Source organism: Protomyctophum bolini (assembly GCF_963924005.1).
Source record: "Protomyctophum bolini genome assembly, chromosome: 24".
NCBI lineage: Eukaryota > Metazoa > Chordata > Actinopteri > Myctophiformes > Myctophidae > Protomyctophum > Protomyctophum bolini.
Genome location: NC_137885.1, coordinates 5,711,470 through 5,731,438, shown reverse-complemented (window position 1 = coordinate 5,731,438; position 19,969 = coordinate 5,711,470). Strand labels below are relative to the sequence as shown.

General features: G+C 43.8%; 1 protein-coding gene and 1 pseudogene across 2 annotated transcripts in view; one reads left to right on the top strand and one right to left on the bottom strand.

The window, feature by feature from the left end:
- Positions 1-790: 790 nt before the first annotated feature.
- LOC308311703 (limbic system-associated membrane protein-like) lies at positions 791-17,437 on the bottom strand (the record flags this gene model as incomplete). The annotated part of the gene is made up of 6 exons (XM_080758490.1): positions 791-1,198; positions 4,242-4,390; positions 9,727-9,847; positions 11,091-11,222; positions 16,794-16,919; positions 17,416-17,437. 6 exons carry the CDS (start codon positions 17,435-17,437, stop codon positions 1,101-1,103), a joined length of 648 nt encoding a protein of 215 aa, XP_080614616.1. The 3' UTR covers positions 791-1,100.
- A 1,799-nt stretch (positions 17,438-19,236) lies between these two features.
- Positions 19,237-19,969, top strand: part of LOC308311702 (sorting nexin-14-like) — a 28,503-nt pseudogene continuing 27,770 nt past the window's right edge. Inside the window, exon 1 of the transcript XR_013966269.1 lies at positions 19,237-19,245. The product of XR_013966269.1 is annotated as a sorting nexin-14-like (transcript). The remainder of the gene's footprint in view (positions 19,246-19,969) is intronic.

Here is a 19,969-nt window from a genome sequence, read left to right as displayed (position 1 = left end):
TGTTCTTTATTTTAAAAGTTAACTACAAAGCCAGGTTTACTATAGTATTAACTGATAAGACTGAGGCTGATTAAAGTAGCAGTATTAACAATGTGAGTTTTGGAGCACATGCAGATGTATTTTGTAAACGGTTGATGTGAGAAAAAGAGAAAGGAAATTAAAATAAGATCCTGTGAATAAAGAGACATGCAGGTTTTGAGGAACGCAACAAATCCGTCTATATTTTCCCTGTACCAAACAGGACACATCTTCTGCCGTCAGAATATCACGGTATAGCAGTCCTAAAAGTTTACGCTTCGACATAAGATCCGCTGTGAGGGATGCTACATGTGCTGGACGCGTCTGGGACGACCAAAGGGACGCGGTCAAGCCGCGGTGGCCGTGGGACAGCGGATCTACTGCTTCGGAGTCCATGACAACTACGACGATGACATCGATGTGTATACATCTTCGACAAGGTGTCCTCGAGCTGGAGTGAGCTGTCTCCGGTGGAGACCCAATTAAGGCACTCGCAGCGACATTCCCAAATGTCGTTCCCTACCAGCACCAGCTGTGCTGGTAGGGAACATCATCTACATCTGGGCATACGACAGATGGCGAGACGGCCAGGTGTATGCTTTCGACGTCAACGTGCACAGATGGTTGAAGAAGCGCAAGGCTTCCGGTGGGTCCTTTCCAGAGACGAGGCAAGGTCACTCGGCCTGCGTCCTGGGGAAGTTCATGTACGTCCACGGAGGAGTGGCCAGGAACTGCCCCATAATATGGTTTAACGACATCCACAAGTTGGACGCCACCACGATGATCTGGACTAAGATCGTCCCCGGAGGAGCTCCACCACCCATTTCGACGCAACACTCTGCCACCATCGTGGGGACAAAGATGTTTGTATTCGGGGGCTTCTATTCGGTTTCGGGGTCGTTCTACCGCAACACAAAGACTTGAGTGAACCACACAAGATACGCTATGCCCCGTATATACAAGATTTACAGAACCGTTCAAATAAATGGTTCTTTTAAAAAGAACCTCGGGTCTGAAAGGCTCTTTTCCGGGAACCAAAAAAGTGGTTATTCTATGCAGCAGGAGGACGTCGTGGTTTGGTATTAACACTTGAAGAAAAGGCAGGAGACGCAGCTGAACAGAAGCCACAGTGAGTGAGAGACACAAGCAGAGCCGCTGATGTCTCGACCTGACCCTGGTCCTGAGAGGGAGAGAGAGAGAGAGAGAGAGAGAGAGAGAGAGAGAGAGAGAGAGAGAGAGAGGGTGAACTCATGTATCCATCAGTATTAAATCAATTCTGTTCCGTTCTTTTGAAGGAGTCAAGGGATTCGCATGTCATTAAGACATGCAAATCCCTTGACTCCTTCAAAACCGCTCTCAAAGGGCATGCACCTATACGGACGGCTGCAATTCGAAACTGGCCCCCGTAAAATCTGAACCCCCCACCTCACTGTATAAGTTTCTTTTCCCTTTTTACCTCCTTTATGATGAAATCCTGTTCTGTTCTTCGACTATATAGAAGTGTCTATTTGTACGTCTCTAAATGTTTTGATGAATTGAACATGGTGGACCCTCTTGTAAACAAGTGTAATGCTTAATTGGGTCGTCCACTCACAGTTAACAGTCTTTGTATTGAGTTTGTGCTTGAAATGTACTGTAATTCTGCAAACTGTCAATTCTGGTTATGAATATTTCAATTCTCACACTTCCACAAGCTCCTGCAAAGCTTCAGTATAGAGGAGTGAGTGCCATCTGGTGGCCAATGTGAGGTACTGACTGTGCTTTTGCTGCAACCATTGGTGAGCTGCCGGGGTGCATACTTAGTTTAGACTAGTCATTGGTTAGACATGGGTTAAGGTTAGGTTTAGATGTGCTGCCCCGTGGGAGGTCAGGTTTAGGGTGAGGGTTTGAGATATGTTGTAGTTGTAGGACTAATGACTGGTCTAACCAATGACTATAGTCTAAACCAAGGACTGTCTAGGGTTCAAATGCCTAGTTATAACTTGAAATTGCTTTTAGTAAGTAGCATAAGTCTTGACTTAGCTATAGGCTAAGTTTGAACTTAGTGTGATGTGGTGCAACCCCCTACTGCACCTTTAATGTTTTTCCTCTCATGAAAATGTTTTTTCTATTGATTGTTTGTTTTAAGTGTGTAAAGTTTTTCTGCTGCAGGTAAATTCTCCTCTGATTGGTGGACTGACAGGTTCTAGCCCTGCGATTGGTTTTGGTTGCTGTGCTCCTTCCCACTCCCAGGTGTTATACATGATCATTAATCAATGATCTATTTTCTGTCATTGTAATTATTTGCCTGATGAAGACCTAGTCGGTCGAAACGTTGCATTTAATTGTTGCCTTAAATGCGTAGTGAAACTTTTCAGACCGTTTCAAGTTGAAACACGGCTCTGAAGTTTCTGAACCAACAATCAGAGCGTTGCATCCCTTCAGGCGATGGGACGGTAGCTAGGGGCGGTAGCTACGCCAGTAATACACTGTCTGGGGGTGTTATCTTGAATGGGAATAAAAACGGAGGGTTTCTGTAATCAGTAGCAGCTGTGTTGGACAGTGTCGGACGGATGCGCCGATATGGGGAATTAAACGGGTGAGCTTCATTTTTATCGGCTTTTGTCGATGTGGGCCTCGACACGTCATCACGCAGCGCGTTTTCGTTTTCAGGAAAGTAATTAAAATTAGATTTTTATGGACTTTTGATATAAAAATACACACAAATTAGAATTTGCCCATCGTTAGGTATATATGTGGGCCTCGACACGTCATCACGCAGCGCGTTTTCGTTTTCAGGAAAGTAATTAAAATTAGATTTTTATGGACTTTTGATATAAAAATACACACAAATTAGAATTTGCCCATCGTTAGGTATATATGCCCATATGATGACCACGGATATGGTCTAAAATAAAGTAAGTCTCGGAGCTCTACAAACTGGATGTTCTTCCTCTTCCTTGATGTTTGCCTTGACGCCTGACCTCCAGCACCCTGATAATAATAATGAATTGCATTTTTATAGCGCTTTTCCAAGTGCTCAAAGCGCTATACAATGGTTCATTCATTCATACATTGGGAGGTGAAGCGGCGAACAGTCGACGCCAGCGTCCTCACTTCCCACCCCCAATCCAACCCTTGATGCCGAGTGTCAAGCAGGGAGGCACTGGGTCCCATTATTTAGAGTATTTGGTATGACCCGGCCTGGGATCGAACCCCGACCTCCCAGTCTCAGGGCTGACACTCTAACCACAAGGCCACTGAGCTGGTAATGTAGGCATTGCCTGAATGTAGGCATTGAGATGTGCACACAATCCTCTCTCTTGGAACATTATAATAGCATGTGACAGGGTTGAGCTTGGACATCATGCTCTCTCTTTAAAACAAACACCGTGGCCGTCTGGAATTTAAACAACCACGAGTATTTGGGTGGACTCGTAGTATTCTTTGTGCAATTTTAGCACGTTGAATGATATATTGTATAGTTATTTTCAATGCATTCCATAATGTTCAGTGGTCAAACGAGGAACATTCAGCCTGTTCTAATTGACTCTGAGGGTAAAATGTGGCTTCTCTGAGTTATTCAACTACGTTCAAGTACTTTACTTGTGGGGTACTTTTACTTTCCATTACACTCCATTATCTCCCACTCGACGACACGCCGAGACACACACTATATATGTTTTACTCCACTATAATTATTTAACGACTTTAACAAAAACAAACTAGTTAACAAAATAGTTTCAATTTCCCCCCAAATCAATCAATATAATTTGTAGAGACTGGCATTCGCCCAGTCTGTTAGTACAATAGTTCTCAACCTTTTCAGGCCGTAACCTCCCGAAAAAAATAGAACTTGGATTGCAGGAGTTTGTAGATCGGCTATATTCCAAATTGTTTGCCTCTTTCTCATATCATTTGAGAAAGATTATCATTTGAGTAAGTTACTCTACTGTTAGTAGAGTAACTTACTATAGAGGAAGAGACTGGCACCCTGGATGCCCAGTCTGTTAGAGGACTAACTTACTATAGAGGAAGAGACTGGCACCCTGGATGCCCAGTCTGTTAGAGGAGTAACTTACTATAGAGGAAGAGACTGGCACCCTGGATGCCCAGTCTGTTAGAGGACTAACTTACTATATAGGAAGAGACTGGCACCCTGGATGCCCAGTCTGTTAGAGGACTAACTTATATAGGAAGAGACTGGCACCCTGGATGCCCAGTCTGTTAGAGGACTAACTTACTATAGAGGAAGAGACTGGCACTCTGGATGCCCAGTCTGTTGGTGGCCACGCAGGTGTAGTTCCCATAATCCTCCTGGGTGGCGTTGGCGATGGTCAGGACGGAGGTGGTGCCGAGAGTCTGGATGTTGACGCCCTGACCGTTGGATATTCTGTGCAGGGTCGGGGGGGGGAGAGAGATAGAGAGAGAGAGAGGGGGGAGAGAGATAATAAAACAATTGTTGCTGTCGGGCAGAAACCAGCTAACTCATAAATCAATGCCATTGAACCCCCTTTACCAAAAAAACATATTGAACCAATGAAAAGTATTAAAAAGTGCTTCTTTACAAAACTATAGCTAACTGCATTTGATCCTCAAACTGTGCGCTAAACCAGCTAACTAACTTCTCCCCTGCGGCAGAACATGCAGTTTAGAGATCCATTGTCAGCCGTTTTGGCAAAACCTCCCCCATTAAACTCCACTTGAGCTGGATCGGGGTAAAGTGGTGTTAATGACACATCCAAGGCTCTGACAGTAGTAATAGTAATTGTCTCTGACAATTATAATACCACCTGTATTGTAATTGGTGCATCATTGCAATTACCTCTCCTCTCAGAGAGAGAGAGAGAGAGAGAGAGACAACAAACATAACACCTGCGTGTATTGTATCTTTCATTTAAAGTGCTTCCAACCTAATCCTATTTACTTTAAAGTGCTAATTTGAACGTGAAGCATGCATGCGAGGCAGCCCGAGTTTATGCTGACACACACCATGAGGCTCATACGGAGACAAATTAACATAAAAAGCAAATGTCCTGGCATGTTTTTTTGGCCAACAGGAGGTCAGTCAGGGAGTTGGCAGCGAGATAAAGTGCCAAGGGCCTCTTCCCTCTGACGAGGACAGCGGAACAGAGATTTAAGGTGGTTGCACACCGGCCGCGTTTCTCGGAGAACCGATGGAGAAACGCCGCTTAACCCATTCTGACCTGAGATCAGATTCATACGAGGTTTCCACTGGACACACACTGGTCTGATGGACCCATTCTGACCCGAGATCAGATTCTAAAAATGTCAGTCGCGCTATGAGCTTGTAGATCTGCTATTTTTAAATAGCTAAAGCATAACATGATGCCGACACCAAAACGGGTTCCCGGTCAGAATGGGTTAAATTAAAAATCTGAATTCGCGCCCGGTGTGTGGAGATCTTTACTGTATGTGTGTGCAGTGGAAGAGACAGAGAGAGATATACACTTATGACCACTTGTTTTAGTTTTAGTCATAGTCTCTTGAATAGTTTTAATTTAGTTTTAGTCACATTTTAGTCACCGGGAATGTTTTAGTGTTAGTCTAGTTTTAGTCGACTAAATATCTTAGTCGATTAAATCTACAGTTGATTTAGTCGACTAAAATCAATTTTGGCAGGCCTTGAGGCCGTCGCAATGACTGTTTCTCTTTATGGCACAACAGCGCCCCAACACAGGCGGTCGCGGACATTGCTGTTCCTTGGGAGTGGTTGCACCACTGAAAAAACAACATGTTGCTATAATAAACAACTACAATCCAAAATGACATAGATGCTTTCTCGGTTGTTGTTGGGTTAACATTATCACTCAAGGATAATTGACACTCCTTGGTCTGATGTGGAAGGGAATAGAGGAGGCTGAGAGACCACTCAAAACAGGCCCAAAACAACCAGAGTATCAACCTGCATAGGCTGGAGCGGTTGGCTTATAGGAAACACTGGATAATGCTAAACATTATCCCCAAAACTATATGAATCTTGGGAGCGCTAGTGTTATGATAGACCTACATGCATTACTGCGGGTTATGCATAATATCCATGATAACAGCTTTCTTCCTGTCTCAGAACATTTGTAGCCGCTACTGTGCATTGGATCAAAATGGAATACCTTTTTTTTATTATTATTATCAGCAGCAGCATTGGGCATCAAAAGCTTTCCATTTAACCCATTTTGTCCTGAGGACAAACCTATGTTTCTATATCAGTGGTTCTTGTATACATTTTCATGTCAAGGACTCTTATATGTAATATGCTGCCCGACACATCTGAAAATATATTGTTCCAGCCCCCCCCCCCCCCCCCCCCCCCCAGAAGCAGAGATATGAGTTAAAATCATTGGCTCTGAAATAATAATTATATATCCAAAGATTTGCGCCACATTTTCACGACTTTTCAAAAATAGCAGACCCACAAGCTCGTATAGCGTGCCACTCGGTGGCGCGCTACGAGCTTGTATACGTATAGATCTGCTATTTTTCCAATAGCTAAAGTATAGAACATACAGTAATAATGAAATGAAACACCAAAATGGGGCTCCCGCCAGAAATGGGTTAAATGACTTTGGCAGAGAGTTGGGGAAGGAGAGCAGCAGCTAATCTTCAGGGTTATTACATGACAAGTATTGAAAAAAAGGAGGAGCAGATTGGCTTCCACCTCTGAATGCCATCACGGTTTCTATCCCTGCCTCTCCACGCTTAACCCATTCTGACCTGAGATCAGATTCATACGAGGTTTCCACTGGACACACACTGGTCTGATTAACCCATTCTGACCTGAGATCAGATTCTAAAAATGTCAGTATTTCTTCGATTTTTCAAAAATAGCAGATCTACAAGCTCATAGCGCGCCACTCGGTGGCGCGCTATGAGCTTGTAGATCTGCTATTTTTCAATAGCTAAAGCATAACATGATGCGAACACCAAAACGGGTTCCCGCCCAGAATGGGTTAAAGTGCTTCCATTCCTCCATTCCCACCAGCATGCCAGTGGTGGGGGACGTATACTGGATCATAATATTTATATTTGACAATTTCCCATAAGGGTCCCCCCCCCTTATTGCAATTTGGTATTGCAATTTGGTTGGTTTAACAAGGAGACTGCATGGGCACATAGCGTGGAGGAACGCCGCAGCGGGAGGTACAGCTGTATGATCTGGGGGCGTTCAATTGAATTGGACCTGCGGAGGGATTCATTCATTGAACACTTCTTGAGTGCTTTGCAAGCAAGAGAGTCCATAGAACGAATGTGACTCTTTTTTTATACAGACCTGCATATTCAAGACTTATGATCAAGACATTGTTTTTTTTAATCAAAAATGAGTTAATAGCACTACAGGCAAGAAACCAGGGACTAAATTATTTTCGCTCCTATGCCACCAAAATGTGGAACGCCCTGCCAACAGTCATTAAGACATGTGAATCCCTTGACTCCTTCAAAACCGCTCTATAAAGGGCACCTACGGACGGCTGCAATTAGAAACAGGCCTCTGTAAAATCTGAATCAATCAAAAAGACATACTAGAGCAGGGGTGGGAAACTTTGATGACAGAGAGGGCCACTATATTTCCACACTCACTCCAGAGGGCCACTATAGTTCCACACTCACTCCAGAGGGCCACTATAGTTCCACACTCACTCCAGAGGGCCACTATAGTTCCACACTCACTCCAGAGGGCCACTATATTTCCACACTCACTCTAGAGGGCCACTATAGTTCCACACTCACTCCAGAGGGCCACTATAGTTCCACACTCACTCCAGAGGGCCACTATAGTTCCACACTCACTCCAGAGGGCCACTATATTTCCACACTCACTCCAGAGGGCCACTATATTTCCACACTCACTCCAGAGGGCCACTATAGTTCCACACTCACTCCAGAGGGCCACTATAGTTCCACACTCACTCCAGAGGGCCACTATAGTTCCACACTCACTCTAGAGGGCCACTATATTTCCACACTCACTCCAGAGGGCCACTATATTTCCACACTCACTCCAGAGGGCCACGTTGCATATTTCTGTCATAGCAAAAAATAGCCGATCTACAAGCTCGGACTTGTAGATCAGCTATTTGAATTGCTATATTTGAATTGATATCCTGAATTCTTTTTTCTGCTTTTTTGAATTGGAATCCTGAAAAGTAACCTTTTTTAATTTAATTTCAAATAAATGTAACATAAGTTAACTTTATGAACTAAATACAAATACATTGGACATAATTATTTTTTGAAAAGACAATGACATTTTAATCCTAGTCATTAAACTACATATATAGACGTATAGTAATTAAATCAGGTCAATAAATGTCAGAGCTGAAATCGACATGTACATTTGAAATAGATGATTAAACATGTAGCTAGCTCTCCTCTTCCCAGTGCAGAGCTACACACATTTCCTCGGAGGGCCCTGGGCGCTTTCAAGCTGAAAATAATCCATCTTTTGGAGAGGAGAGCCGACCATCAATCGTTTGAGCAACTATAAAGCTCAAACCACACCAAAAGGGTCAGGCTGGGACAAAACGGTTTTTAAGGTATATAGATCACAACACTCATTGCAACTCAATGAGTTGTGTTGGTGTGGTCTACCTTAAAAACTGTTTTGTCCCATGCAGTGGTTTGGGCTTAACAGAGCCTGCCATAGTCGGACCATTCACAAAATCACGATCTATAATCTCGCGAGCCAGACCCATGTGCCACATTGGCCTTTATACAGTCGTTCAGATATGTCTTTATATATAAATGAAAATCGTCAAAGTATGCATAGCTTTACTTGCAGCTTAGCAAAAAAAAACAAACACTCTGGACATGAATATTCAAAGTGCTACTCCACTCAAAAATGGCCCCAGAGACTATATCCTACAGTATAGAGTACAGTACAATCCTTTAGAAATGGCCCCAGAGACTATAGAGCGTCGCAGTCCCTCCCCCTTTCAGAAAAAACGAGTGGCCCAGGAAATGAAACTCAATGCATTTTCCTCATAGGCTTTTCCTAAAGTATTTATTTAAAGACGGTTACGCCACGGACAAAGCCAACTCGGATCGTGACAAATCATGACAATGAACACAATGTTTTGGGCCGATCAAATCATTAGACAGAAGAAAATAAAGGCAGGAGACAACACTATTTGTTTTGTTTTTCGTATTATAAATGATTTGATCGGCCCAAAACATAGTGTTCATTGTCATGATTTGTCACGATCCGAGTTGGCTTTGTCCGCTTTTCTGTCTCGTTTTTCTGAAAGGGGGAGGGACTGTGACGCTCTATATCCTACAGTATAGCGTTACAATCCTTTTGGTGATGAACTTATTGGGCTTATTGGACCAGGTTCTTATCCATACGATAAACTACGTCCAAAACATCTTGGTGACGCAAACAAACAAACAAACAAAGAAAAAACATCCCCAGAGAAACTTAGACAGGATGGTGTCAGTGGCCCAAAAATGACACGTCCCGTTAAATTGGGCCCAAATGGGCAGAGCTATGAGTCACTGTGTTTTTCTGGCCATTTTGTGTGTCAAAAAAAAAAAAAAAAAACACATAGAAAAGTCCCAAACTCTTGTCAGTGTGTCTCGCTCTATACCGTATACATTTCCTGTGGGAGTAAGTTTAGAAAAATGCGTGCGTGCGTGCGTGCGTGCGTGCGTGCGTGCGTGCGTGCGTGCGTTCGTGCGTGTGTGTGTGTGTATGTGCGTGCGTGCGGTTTGTACCTCTTGTCATCTCTGTACCATTCGAACTCTGGCGTGGGCACAGCGGTGGCGTCACATTGCAGAATGCCCATGCGACCCACCTGGGTCTCCGTGCTCTGGGTTCTCTGGATGGTCGGAGGATCTGGAACAATAGAGACATGCGCTCAATGCACGGTTCCCTCCTGACACACTCGTTAGCGCGCTCGTTAGCACTCGCTAGCACTCGTTAGCCTGCGGCAGTGTTTTTTTCGTCGACTAAAACTACGACGGAAAATGTTCGTCGACTACCTTTTTTCACTGACTAAAACTAAATAAAAACGAATCTATGATGATTAAAACTATAAGACTAAATATACTGACAATTTCGTCGACAAATAAAAACTAGACTAAAATGTTAGGAAGGGACTAGTGGACAAGAGATCCAGTTTTATGCCAGTTTTATGCGACGCATTGTGAGATTGTATATCTGCTATTTTCATCATGCAACCAAAGTGTAAAATATGTCATTACAACGACATCAAGGCCTGTCAAAACACATTTTAGTCGACTAAATCAACTGTAGATTCAGTCGACTAAAATCGTATGATATTTAGTCGACCAAAACTAGACTAAACACTAGAACATTCCAGGTGACTAAAATGTGACTAAAACTAAGTGAAAACTATTCAAGAGACTATGACTAAAACTAAAATGCTGCCAAAACAACACTGGCCTGCGGGCATGAGACGGACATACGCCCCAAAGCCTGGAGGGATGTGACGCTCTGGTTGGTTCGGAAACTAAGATTCTGCCATTGTCTTTAAGTTTAAAAACGAGTAATACACTGTCTGGATGTCATCTTGAATGAGATTAAAAACAGAGTAGTTCTGTAATCAAGAAGCAGCTGTGTTTTGAGCACGACGCAGCAATGGGAATGAAACAGGTGCACTAAATCAAAAATCAATATCTATCTATTAGGACTGCAACTAACGGTTATTTTCATAATTGATTAATCGGCCGATTATTTAAATAAATGAAAAAAATACTTTTCAGGATTCCAATTCAAAAACAGCAAAAAATAAAATCTGGATTTCAATTCATAATATTAGCAACAATAGCTGTGTAGATCGGCTTTGTTTGCTACGACAGTATGCAATGTGGCCCTTTGGGGAGTGTGGGAGTGTGGAACTATAGTGGGTCTCTGGAGTGAGTGTGGAACTATAGTGGCTCTCTGGAGTGAGTGTGGAACTATAGTGGCTCTCTGGAGTGAGTGTGGAACTATAGTGGGTCTCTGGAGTGAGTGTGGAACTATAGTGGGTCTCTGGAGTGAGTGTGGAACTATAGTGGCTCTCTGGAGTGAGTGTGGAACTGTAGTGGCTCTCTCTCTCTCTCCACCGCTGACTTACAGTTAACGACCACGTTGACATATTTGACGTCGGGCGTGGCCACATCGTTGCTGGCCTTGCACTCGTAGCGTCCCGCCTGGTTCCTCATGACCCCTGTGATGTCCAGGTACTCCTCGCCATCCAACGGCTCCGCTGGAAACACAATAACACTTCACATTAAAGCTATCTCTGTTTTTTTTTTGTAAAGCACAAATTGGTCACACGAGAGAGAGAGAGACTCGGAGTAGAACCGCTGCTCCTTCGCCTATAGAAAGGAGCCAGCTGCGGTGGTTCGGGGCATCTGGTTAGGACGCCTCTCGGGCGTCTCCCTATAGGGAGGTCCTCGGCGCACGTCCCACTGGGAGGAGACCCCGGGAAAATTTTAAACTTAAGTATACAATACTTAAATACATATACTTTGTTACGTTCCACCATTGTGCGTGCGTGCGTGCGCGCGTGCCTGATATATCTCCACTTCTGCTTTTTCCGTTAAGAATAATTATCACCTTCTCTCCAGCTGTTATTTTGATTTACTTCCTCTTCTAATCAGGGGACACTTCCGATGTTGTGGGTCTCTCTCTCTCTCTCTCTCTCTCTCTCTCTCTCTCTCTCTCTCTCTCTCTCTCTCTCAGAGCTGAATAATTATGTTTCTCCATGTTGTCTGGGTGTTAAAGGACCACTTTTCAGCCTACCTTCATATACTTGGCCCTCACCAATGTTCATGATAAAATAGCACCACTTTCTTCAGTTCAGGAACTCTCTCTCTCTCTCTCTCTCTCTGAAAATATCCACCTATATAATATACAGTATATATATATATATATATATTAGAGAGGACCAATTATATGAAGAAGGGTTGAAAAGTGGTGCTTTAGGGGAGTAGTCCACCCAAAAACGTACTGATATTATATTATATATATCAATTACACCCCCCATGAATCCTTGAATTCAGAGAGCGAGAGAGAGAGAGCGAGACAGAGAGAGAGAGAGAGAGGGAGGGGAAGGGGGGGGGGGGGTGTAAGTGGGCGGACGCAGCAACTTCAGTTGGTTAAATGTGGCACCGGCATCACTTTCCCCTCACAGTGTGAAACATTTTATTTAGCAATAGGCCTATAATATGCTAATTTATGTTAAGCAGCTACTTTGTGAGACGTCTAAAGTTGAGCATAGCATTAGCGGGCGCATTTGTTTTTATGTCGTCTGTCACACACACAACGTGAAAGTGTGCGCCTGTGCGCGTGCGTGCGTGCGTGCGTGCACGCGCGTGTACGTACGTGCCTATGTGTCTTAACAGCAGACGCTATACAAGGACTACACACCAAAAGACCTGATGAATCAAACCCACACATATAGCTTTGAAGCTCTCACCGCATGCCCCGCATGCACAGCCATCTTGACAAATACACGACAACAATCAGCAAAGAAGCTCTGAGGGACGTAATGCCCTGGAGCGACTGGGCATGGGCATGTCCCCCTAGTGGACTCCAGAGGACATGCATGAATGTCTGAGGGGACTCCATGCCCAGCGACTCCAGAAGAGGACATGCGTACAGGCGTTATTCCCCCCCAACGTCCGGTCCCCCCCCACCCTTCCCCCACCCTGGAGCAAACGAGTGTCATCATCCTACACGGCGTGCGTGCGTGTGTGCAATTTATATCCGTGCACCACCACCCTGTCTCTCTCACTTCCAGCACAATTTAAATTATGTTCAACACATAATTAACAAATAAATATATGCCTCCTCAACACATCAAGAGATATTTATGGCGGGGAGGCACGGTGGCACCTGCTGTAACTTCGTTATCGAGCTTTTGTCGGCTTGTTCTTTTTTACATTCTGGCACGTCGTGAATGTGTATATCACGACGTGTGTATATATATGTGTGTATATATATATATATATATACAGTACATATATATAGGTAAAAAGGCCAATTGCCTTCCGTCTGTTAGAAACCTATACTGTATTTGACGGCCCTATTAAAAGATACTGGGTTTTGTACAGAATTTATTGTCTCCCGTCTTTCCACAAAACAATAGAAAATGCTCGATAGTGGGCTCGATAAGAAGAACCCGGCTCGATAAGCCCCCGATCGATAAGGTGATCGTTAACCCATTCTGAACGGGAACCCATTTTGGTGTTAGCATCATGTTATGCTTTTAGCTATTGAAAAATAGCAGATCTACAAGCTCATAGCGCGCCACCGAGTGGCGCGATACGAGCTTGTAGGTCTGCTATTTTTGAAAAATCGAAGAACGACTGACATTTTTTTAGAATCTGATCTCAGGTCAGAATGGGTTCATCAGACCAGTGTGTGTGTGTCCAGTGGAAACCTCGTATGAATCTGATCTCAGGTCAGAATGGGTTAAACGTGACTCAGACAATCAGTTCAGTTGGCCGCTCATTACAACGAGGAAGTCAATCTTTTAGTTTACTCACTGTCTTTTTGTTGTCATTGCATGGCTTTGATTATGTTAATGAACCGCCGGTATCGTCGCATTATTATTATTAGTACAGTCTATTTGAGAACGGTGAGGATCAGCCTATAAGGTACAGTAAGTGATGACACAGTCTGATGCTGACTGTCACGATCCATGTGTTAATTGCCTATATTTTATTCATTGTTTTCTTACGGCAAGGGTTGCCTATTTAAGTCATAACATATTTTGGGGTTCGGGAAACCCTTTTGGTGTCAGCATTATGTTATGCTTTAGCTATAGAAAAATAGCAGATCTACAAGCTCATATAGCGCGTCACTCGGTGCACGCACGCACACACACACTGAAACCTCACAGGGACGCCAGTCCTCACCACGCCACACACACACGCACGCACACACACACACGCACGCACACACACACTGAAACCTCACAGGGACGCCAGTCCTCACCACGCCACACACACACGCACGCACGCACACACACGCATACGCAGCACTTGTCAGCACCTTATAGTATACTTCACTGCTTGCAATCAGCAAGCTCAGCCACTGTCTGTCACTGACAGCTTGACATGCACTGTTTGTGTGTGTGTGTGTGTGTGTGTGTGTGTGTGTGTGTGTGTGTGTGTGTGTGTGTGTGTGTGTGTGTGTGTGTGTGTGCGCGCTCACGCTTATGTGCGTGTTTTAAATATGGCCTCCCTCCGTCTGTCACAGAGAGAGAGAGAGACAAAGAGAGTGAAAATCCTCAGTGATCATTTTAGTTCATTTTAGTCTCATTGAGGAGTTCAGTGTGTTTTCGTCTATGCTTTACCCTTATCCCTAAACTTCTCTTACCATTTTGAAAAACATTTTCGAATATAGTTTAAACACATTCCCTGCATGCATGTTCTTGGGCACCTCTGTAAACCTTGCCATGCTAAAAACAAATTCAGGACCCCGTGACGGCGTGACGCGGCTGTTGAACCGGGAAAGTAATAGCCGTTGTTATACAGCGGGGTCGATCTATAGCATGGGACTAGCATGGAGGACGCTATAGCCTGCTAGACGGAGCAACGCGCACGGTTTTTATTGACATCCTAATATCATACTTCGGGCTGTATTTTGCGTGTCTTAAGTACCAGGTCTTATTCCCTAACTTGAGTAAACTAAAGACCTGGAGGCGTGATCAATGCCATTTGGCTATTCTGAGTGGCCAAAGAGCATTGACCTCTGGATCACTTGCTAAAAGCATCCAGGTCTTTAGTTTACTCAAGTTAGGGAATAAGACCTGGTACTTAAGACACGCAAAATACAGCCCGAATTCATCTCATATCACCAAATCCGAGATAAACTTCGCTAAAAAGATCATTATGGGACTCTATATGGAGCGCGGATGATCGTTATAAGCAACCGTTTTTGTTTTCTCTCGTCCCGTTCCAAGATGGATGCCGTTTCAGGCGATACACAGCTGTATCCAAGAGGCCTGCCGTATAAACGCACGCCGTAAAACGTTATCCTTACGGCATTGGCACAGAAGTGTAAACCGTATAGACACGATTATGGCTCGAAACGTGTTTAAAACCCTCCCATGGCCAACAACGTTATCCGCATGGTAAATCAACAAATCCCACGTGGGCCAATAACGTTATCCGCGTGGTAGACGTACTGCCCTGTCAGCACCTTATAGTATAACAAAAAAAATTCGATCGATTTTTAGACTTTTATTTTTTTATTTTTTATGTAATCTACTGAAACCAAGGTGTACTAAAATGCTTATTAGTAAACAATGGAAAATGCTAGAATCATAATTATTTTTTCATTGTAAAGTACAGACATGCAGCTTGGAGATGAGACATTTCCTGACATTGTGGTCATATCGCACATATTTCTATTGTCATTCAAAAAGTCGCGAAATCTGGCCCAATGCACAATAAGATCTTATTAAGAGTGTCCAGTCAAAGGGTTAAAAGCCAATCTACACCGACACGTTTGTAGATTGTAGAGCTTGTATAGATTGGCTATTTTAACTATTCAAAATGTTAGCAAAGGACGAAACTAGAGCACTAATAGATAGTGTACAAGGTGCCATGGTCGTATAGGGAAGGAGACAGAGAGTCCATGCATAAGGCTGGCGTCTGGACGCTGCGTACAGGAGGAGACGTGTCAAGGTCACTAATCGTCACCCGCTAAAAGCATCCAGCTGCCATAAGCAGCTACTTATAAAGAGGTTAACAGCCTCAATATTCATAATGGACAACATAGAGTGCGCTTTGGCAACGCTCCGAGCCTATAACGGACTTGAACAGATGTCTTGTTCCAACGAATCTGCGACGGTAAGATTGGTTTCGAAATGAACCCACGTGCATGCACCCTATAGCACGCACACACACACACACACACACACACACACACACACACACACACACACACACACACACACACACACACACACACACACACACACACACACGTGCGTGCACACTAACACAAAGTATGAAAATAAATCCCTACTGCCTCTCGTCTGCCTGCACATACGTACGTCATGCCCGTATGAGCGAATAGGCGAAGGGGATCAATGTCACGGTGATTCCCTTTGTTTGACCCCGCAAAAACGTGGAGAGTATGATTATTGTCAGAATTGCAGAAAGTTTAGAATTAAGCTATATTACACGAGAGGGTGTGGGTTAACGTGATTATTGCCACGACAGGGATGCGGTCAGGAACGAGACGAAGTCGAGTTCCGCAAGCATCACTGAAGTGGCAATAATCACGTTAACCCACACCCTCTCGTGTAATATTGCAATTCTACAACAGTTACCCTTAAAACTAAGGAAATCGTTGAAAAAACCTTTTTTTTTTAAATGACAGATGTAGTCACTACGACCACAAATGTCTCAAGAAACTAGCTACCCTAGCCACCGAGTTTTCTAGCGCTCTGGGAAAACAGAGCAGCTGAATTATTTGTTTTGATTAGGTGGTGAATGGTGCTGCGTGGTTTAACCCACGGCTAGAAGCCGTTTCAACCAATCAGATTGCTTCCACGAAACGACCTGTTGTAGAATATGGAACAACTAATTCTGGGGGTCCTTCAAATGAAAAACCCACGGCTGGCCAGGGGGAGGCAGTTTAGAGACCAGGATTACTGCATGTTTTTGTGAGGGTATCTACCCTAGGGGACCTACAGGCGTCTTCTTGACGCTTCTTGGCGCGTATAAGTCCCCGCGCCCTGTGTATAGGCATATACATACTGTAACTGTATACATAACATGCTGTAAGATACATGTATAGGGATGCTGGCTCTTACCCGAGGGGTTGAGTAGTCTCCAGGTGATGGTAGGGTCTGGTCGGCCGCTCGCCAGGCAGCTGAGCGTCACGTTGCTGCCCTCGTTCACGCTGATGTCCTCTGACACTTTGTAGATGTTGGCTGGAACTGTAGGAGGAGGAGGAGATGTAGATGATGAAGAAGATGAAGAAGAAGAGATCAATCAATCAATAAAACAAATCCCACCTGTGTGAAATGAGGGTGCTCTTATCGGCGCACGTCGACATGTCGATTTGCTCGGACACGTATGATGTAAATTCTCCTTTCATTGTCAATGGCAAATGTGACACGAGCTATAGCAAAAGGCTGTATATAGGAGGGGCTAGTTAGTGCCCTCAAAAGGTTGTATATGGGAGGGGCTAGTGCCCTCAAAAACTAGCAGATGATCTACATGCAGCATACCTGAAGTAATACACTAATTCACTTCTAGCGGTTGTGAATGGGAATAACTAACAACAGTGCAAAGTATAGCCCTACGTACTGTATGGAAACAAAGTAAATGAAATAGCACCAAAATAAGGAAAGCTAAATAAAATACATAAAGTAAAGACATTGTAGTACACTCGGTGAGCTAAAAAAAAAGCGTATGGTGTATTTAATGCACAGCTCAATTGGAGTCTCCTCATTTCGTCTTTTGTTCAATGATGATGAGTTATAGATTATCAAGCTACACTATCGTGTTTCTATTTGATTGATTTTATTGTTTATATATATAACATAGGATGAGGTCGGACGGATGCGGCCATGCAAAAAGAATCGTGTCCGTGGATTATTTGTTTTGCCGCAATTCTTCGTGAGTTTTTCATTAATGTGGATTATTATTACTGTACATTATTATTGCTGAGTACCTGGTGGTTCGAAGAACGACTGACATAGAAACACAGCTTTCTCAGAAAACTGTCAGGATGTGGAAGACATTTTTTTAGAATCTGATCTCAGGTGAAAATGGGTTCAAGTTTCCAACAAACTCCGGTAAACTCGCGCACGTGCACACGCACACGCGCGCACGCGCACACACACACACACACACACACACACACACACACACACACACACACACACACACACACACACACACACACACAGAGAGAAGGAATCCGGCCCGCGACATGAATTGACTTCGACATCGGAACGATGCTTTCTCCCTGGCTATACAACCACAGCTGTCATGATCACTTTTAAAGTCCTCTTATAAAAAAGCGCTTCAGTTCCTATATACCGACTCTCTGAAGAAGACGCTATATAATCATGTTCACTCTAACCGTCTGTGTGTGACTATTGGCTATAGTCGCTGGTTGTGAATTGTACTTTTGCAATAAGGCTAATTTGCATAGAATGGCGCTGAGTCGGTGCCAAATGTATATATGCATAACATATAACCTCATTTAAATAAAGTACACAAATACTGTATATAGCACTGGAGCAGTCAGGTGGTACAGTATCTTCTTGGCAGTGCAGTTACTATAGTAGGTCCATTTCAGTTCATTTTTGTTCATTATTTGTAGCTGCAAAAGCTGCCAAGTCTCCCCCCTCTCTCTCTCTCTCTCATTAGCAGGCAACAGTGCAGCACTGTCTCTCTCTCTCTCTCTGCTTCCGCATGGCACAACAGCGCCCCTACTGGTACTCATTATACTGGTGCTCATTAACACATAGGTTAACCACACATAGACACGGACATTGCTGTTCCTTGGAGTGGTTGCACCACTCAAAAAATGTACAGTTTACACTGTCAAATTTGGAATATATTTTTTCAGAACGAACGTTTTTAACTAAAATCTTTGCTTCTGGGGAGGGTCCCTGGAACAACATATTTTCAGATGGGGGTCGGAGGCCCAATTACAGATCATTTTTGTGGTCCTTGACATGAAACATTGAGTGATATATATAGGCCTAAGAAACATAGATATTTCAGAAAACTGTCAGGATTTAGAATTATTTTCCAGGCCTTACATGGGTTTAAAGCCACACCCCTTAGCGTTTTCCTTCAGAATGCAGGGCACGCGTTGCATTGTGAAGGAAAAGGGCCACATCCCACGGGGTCGTCCCTGACCAGCTCGATAAAGCCAGCTCGTATCAAAAGGTCAATGCAGCTTCTTAGGGAAAATAATTGTACCTCGTTTTGGCTTCTTCAGATCTCAAATTAGCAAGTTAATGTAGTATAAGAACTGAAGTAGAGTACTTAACCCATTCTGACCTGAGATCAGATTCATACGAGGTTTACACTGGACACACACTGGTCTGATTAACCAATTCTGACCTGAGATCAGATTCTAAAAGTGTCAGTCGTTCTTCGATTTTTCAAAAATAGCAGACCTACAAGCTCGTAGCGCGCCACTCGGTGGCGCGCTATGAGCTTGTAGATCTGCTATTTTTAAATAGCTAAAGCATAACATGATGCCAACACCAAAATGAGTTCCCGTTCAGAATGGGTCAAGTGAATGTACTCCGCACGCACGCATGCACTCACGCACTCACGCACGCACGCACGCACGCACACACGCAGTACACACAGAACCCTTCTCCGGCAAAAGCTCTGCAGCTCAGTTGCGGATTAAGAAATGTAGACGCGTTCCGTTTTAAAACAATTCAGCCATCCAGCTGCAATCAATCAGTGAGGACGACGTGGTCTATATATCACTATATATCACGTCTATACATCATATATATCACCCTCAAAAACCGTATTGGGACATGAAGTATGAGACATTGTATTATGTAGACAGGAGAGGGGGGGGGGGGGGCACAAGATCAATGACTATGTATAATATGATGAATTATGGGGAAATAAAAACATAATGCAGACACTTTTTTTTTTTTTTTTTTTTTTTTTAATCACACCGGCGTGAACTGAGTGGTGCAACACCACCTGTCTCTCTCTCATTAGCAGGCAACAGTGCAGCTCACTATCCCTCTCTCTGTTTCTGGCACAACAGCGCCACCTGCTGGTACTCATAGTCATATGCTGGTGCTCGTTAACCAACACATATAGGTGAACGGACACAGGAACACGGACAGACATTGCTGTTCCTTGGAGTGGTTGCACCACTCAAAGACCTGAGGAACCTTCTAGTGCGGTAGGCTATACATATTCTTGTATATAGGATGTTTTGTAGCTCAGTGGTTTTCAACCATGACTTTCACATCGAGGCCGTTAGGGG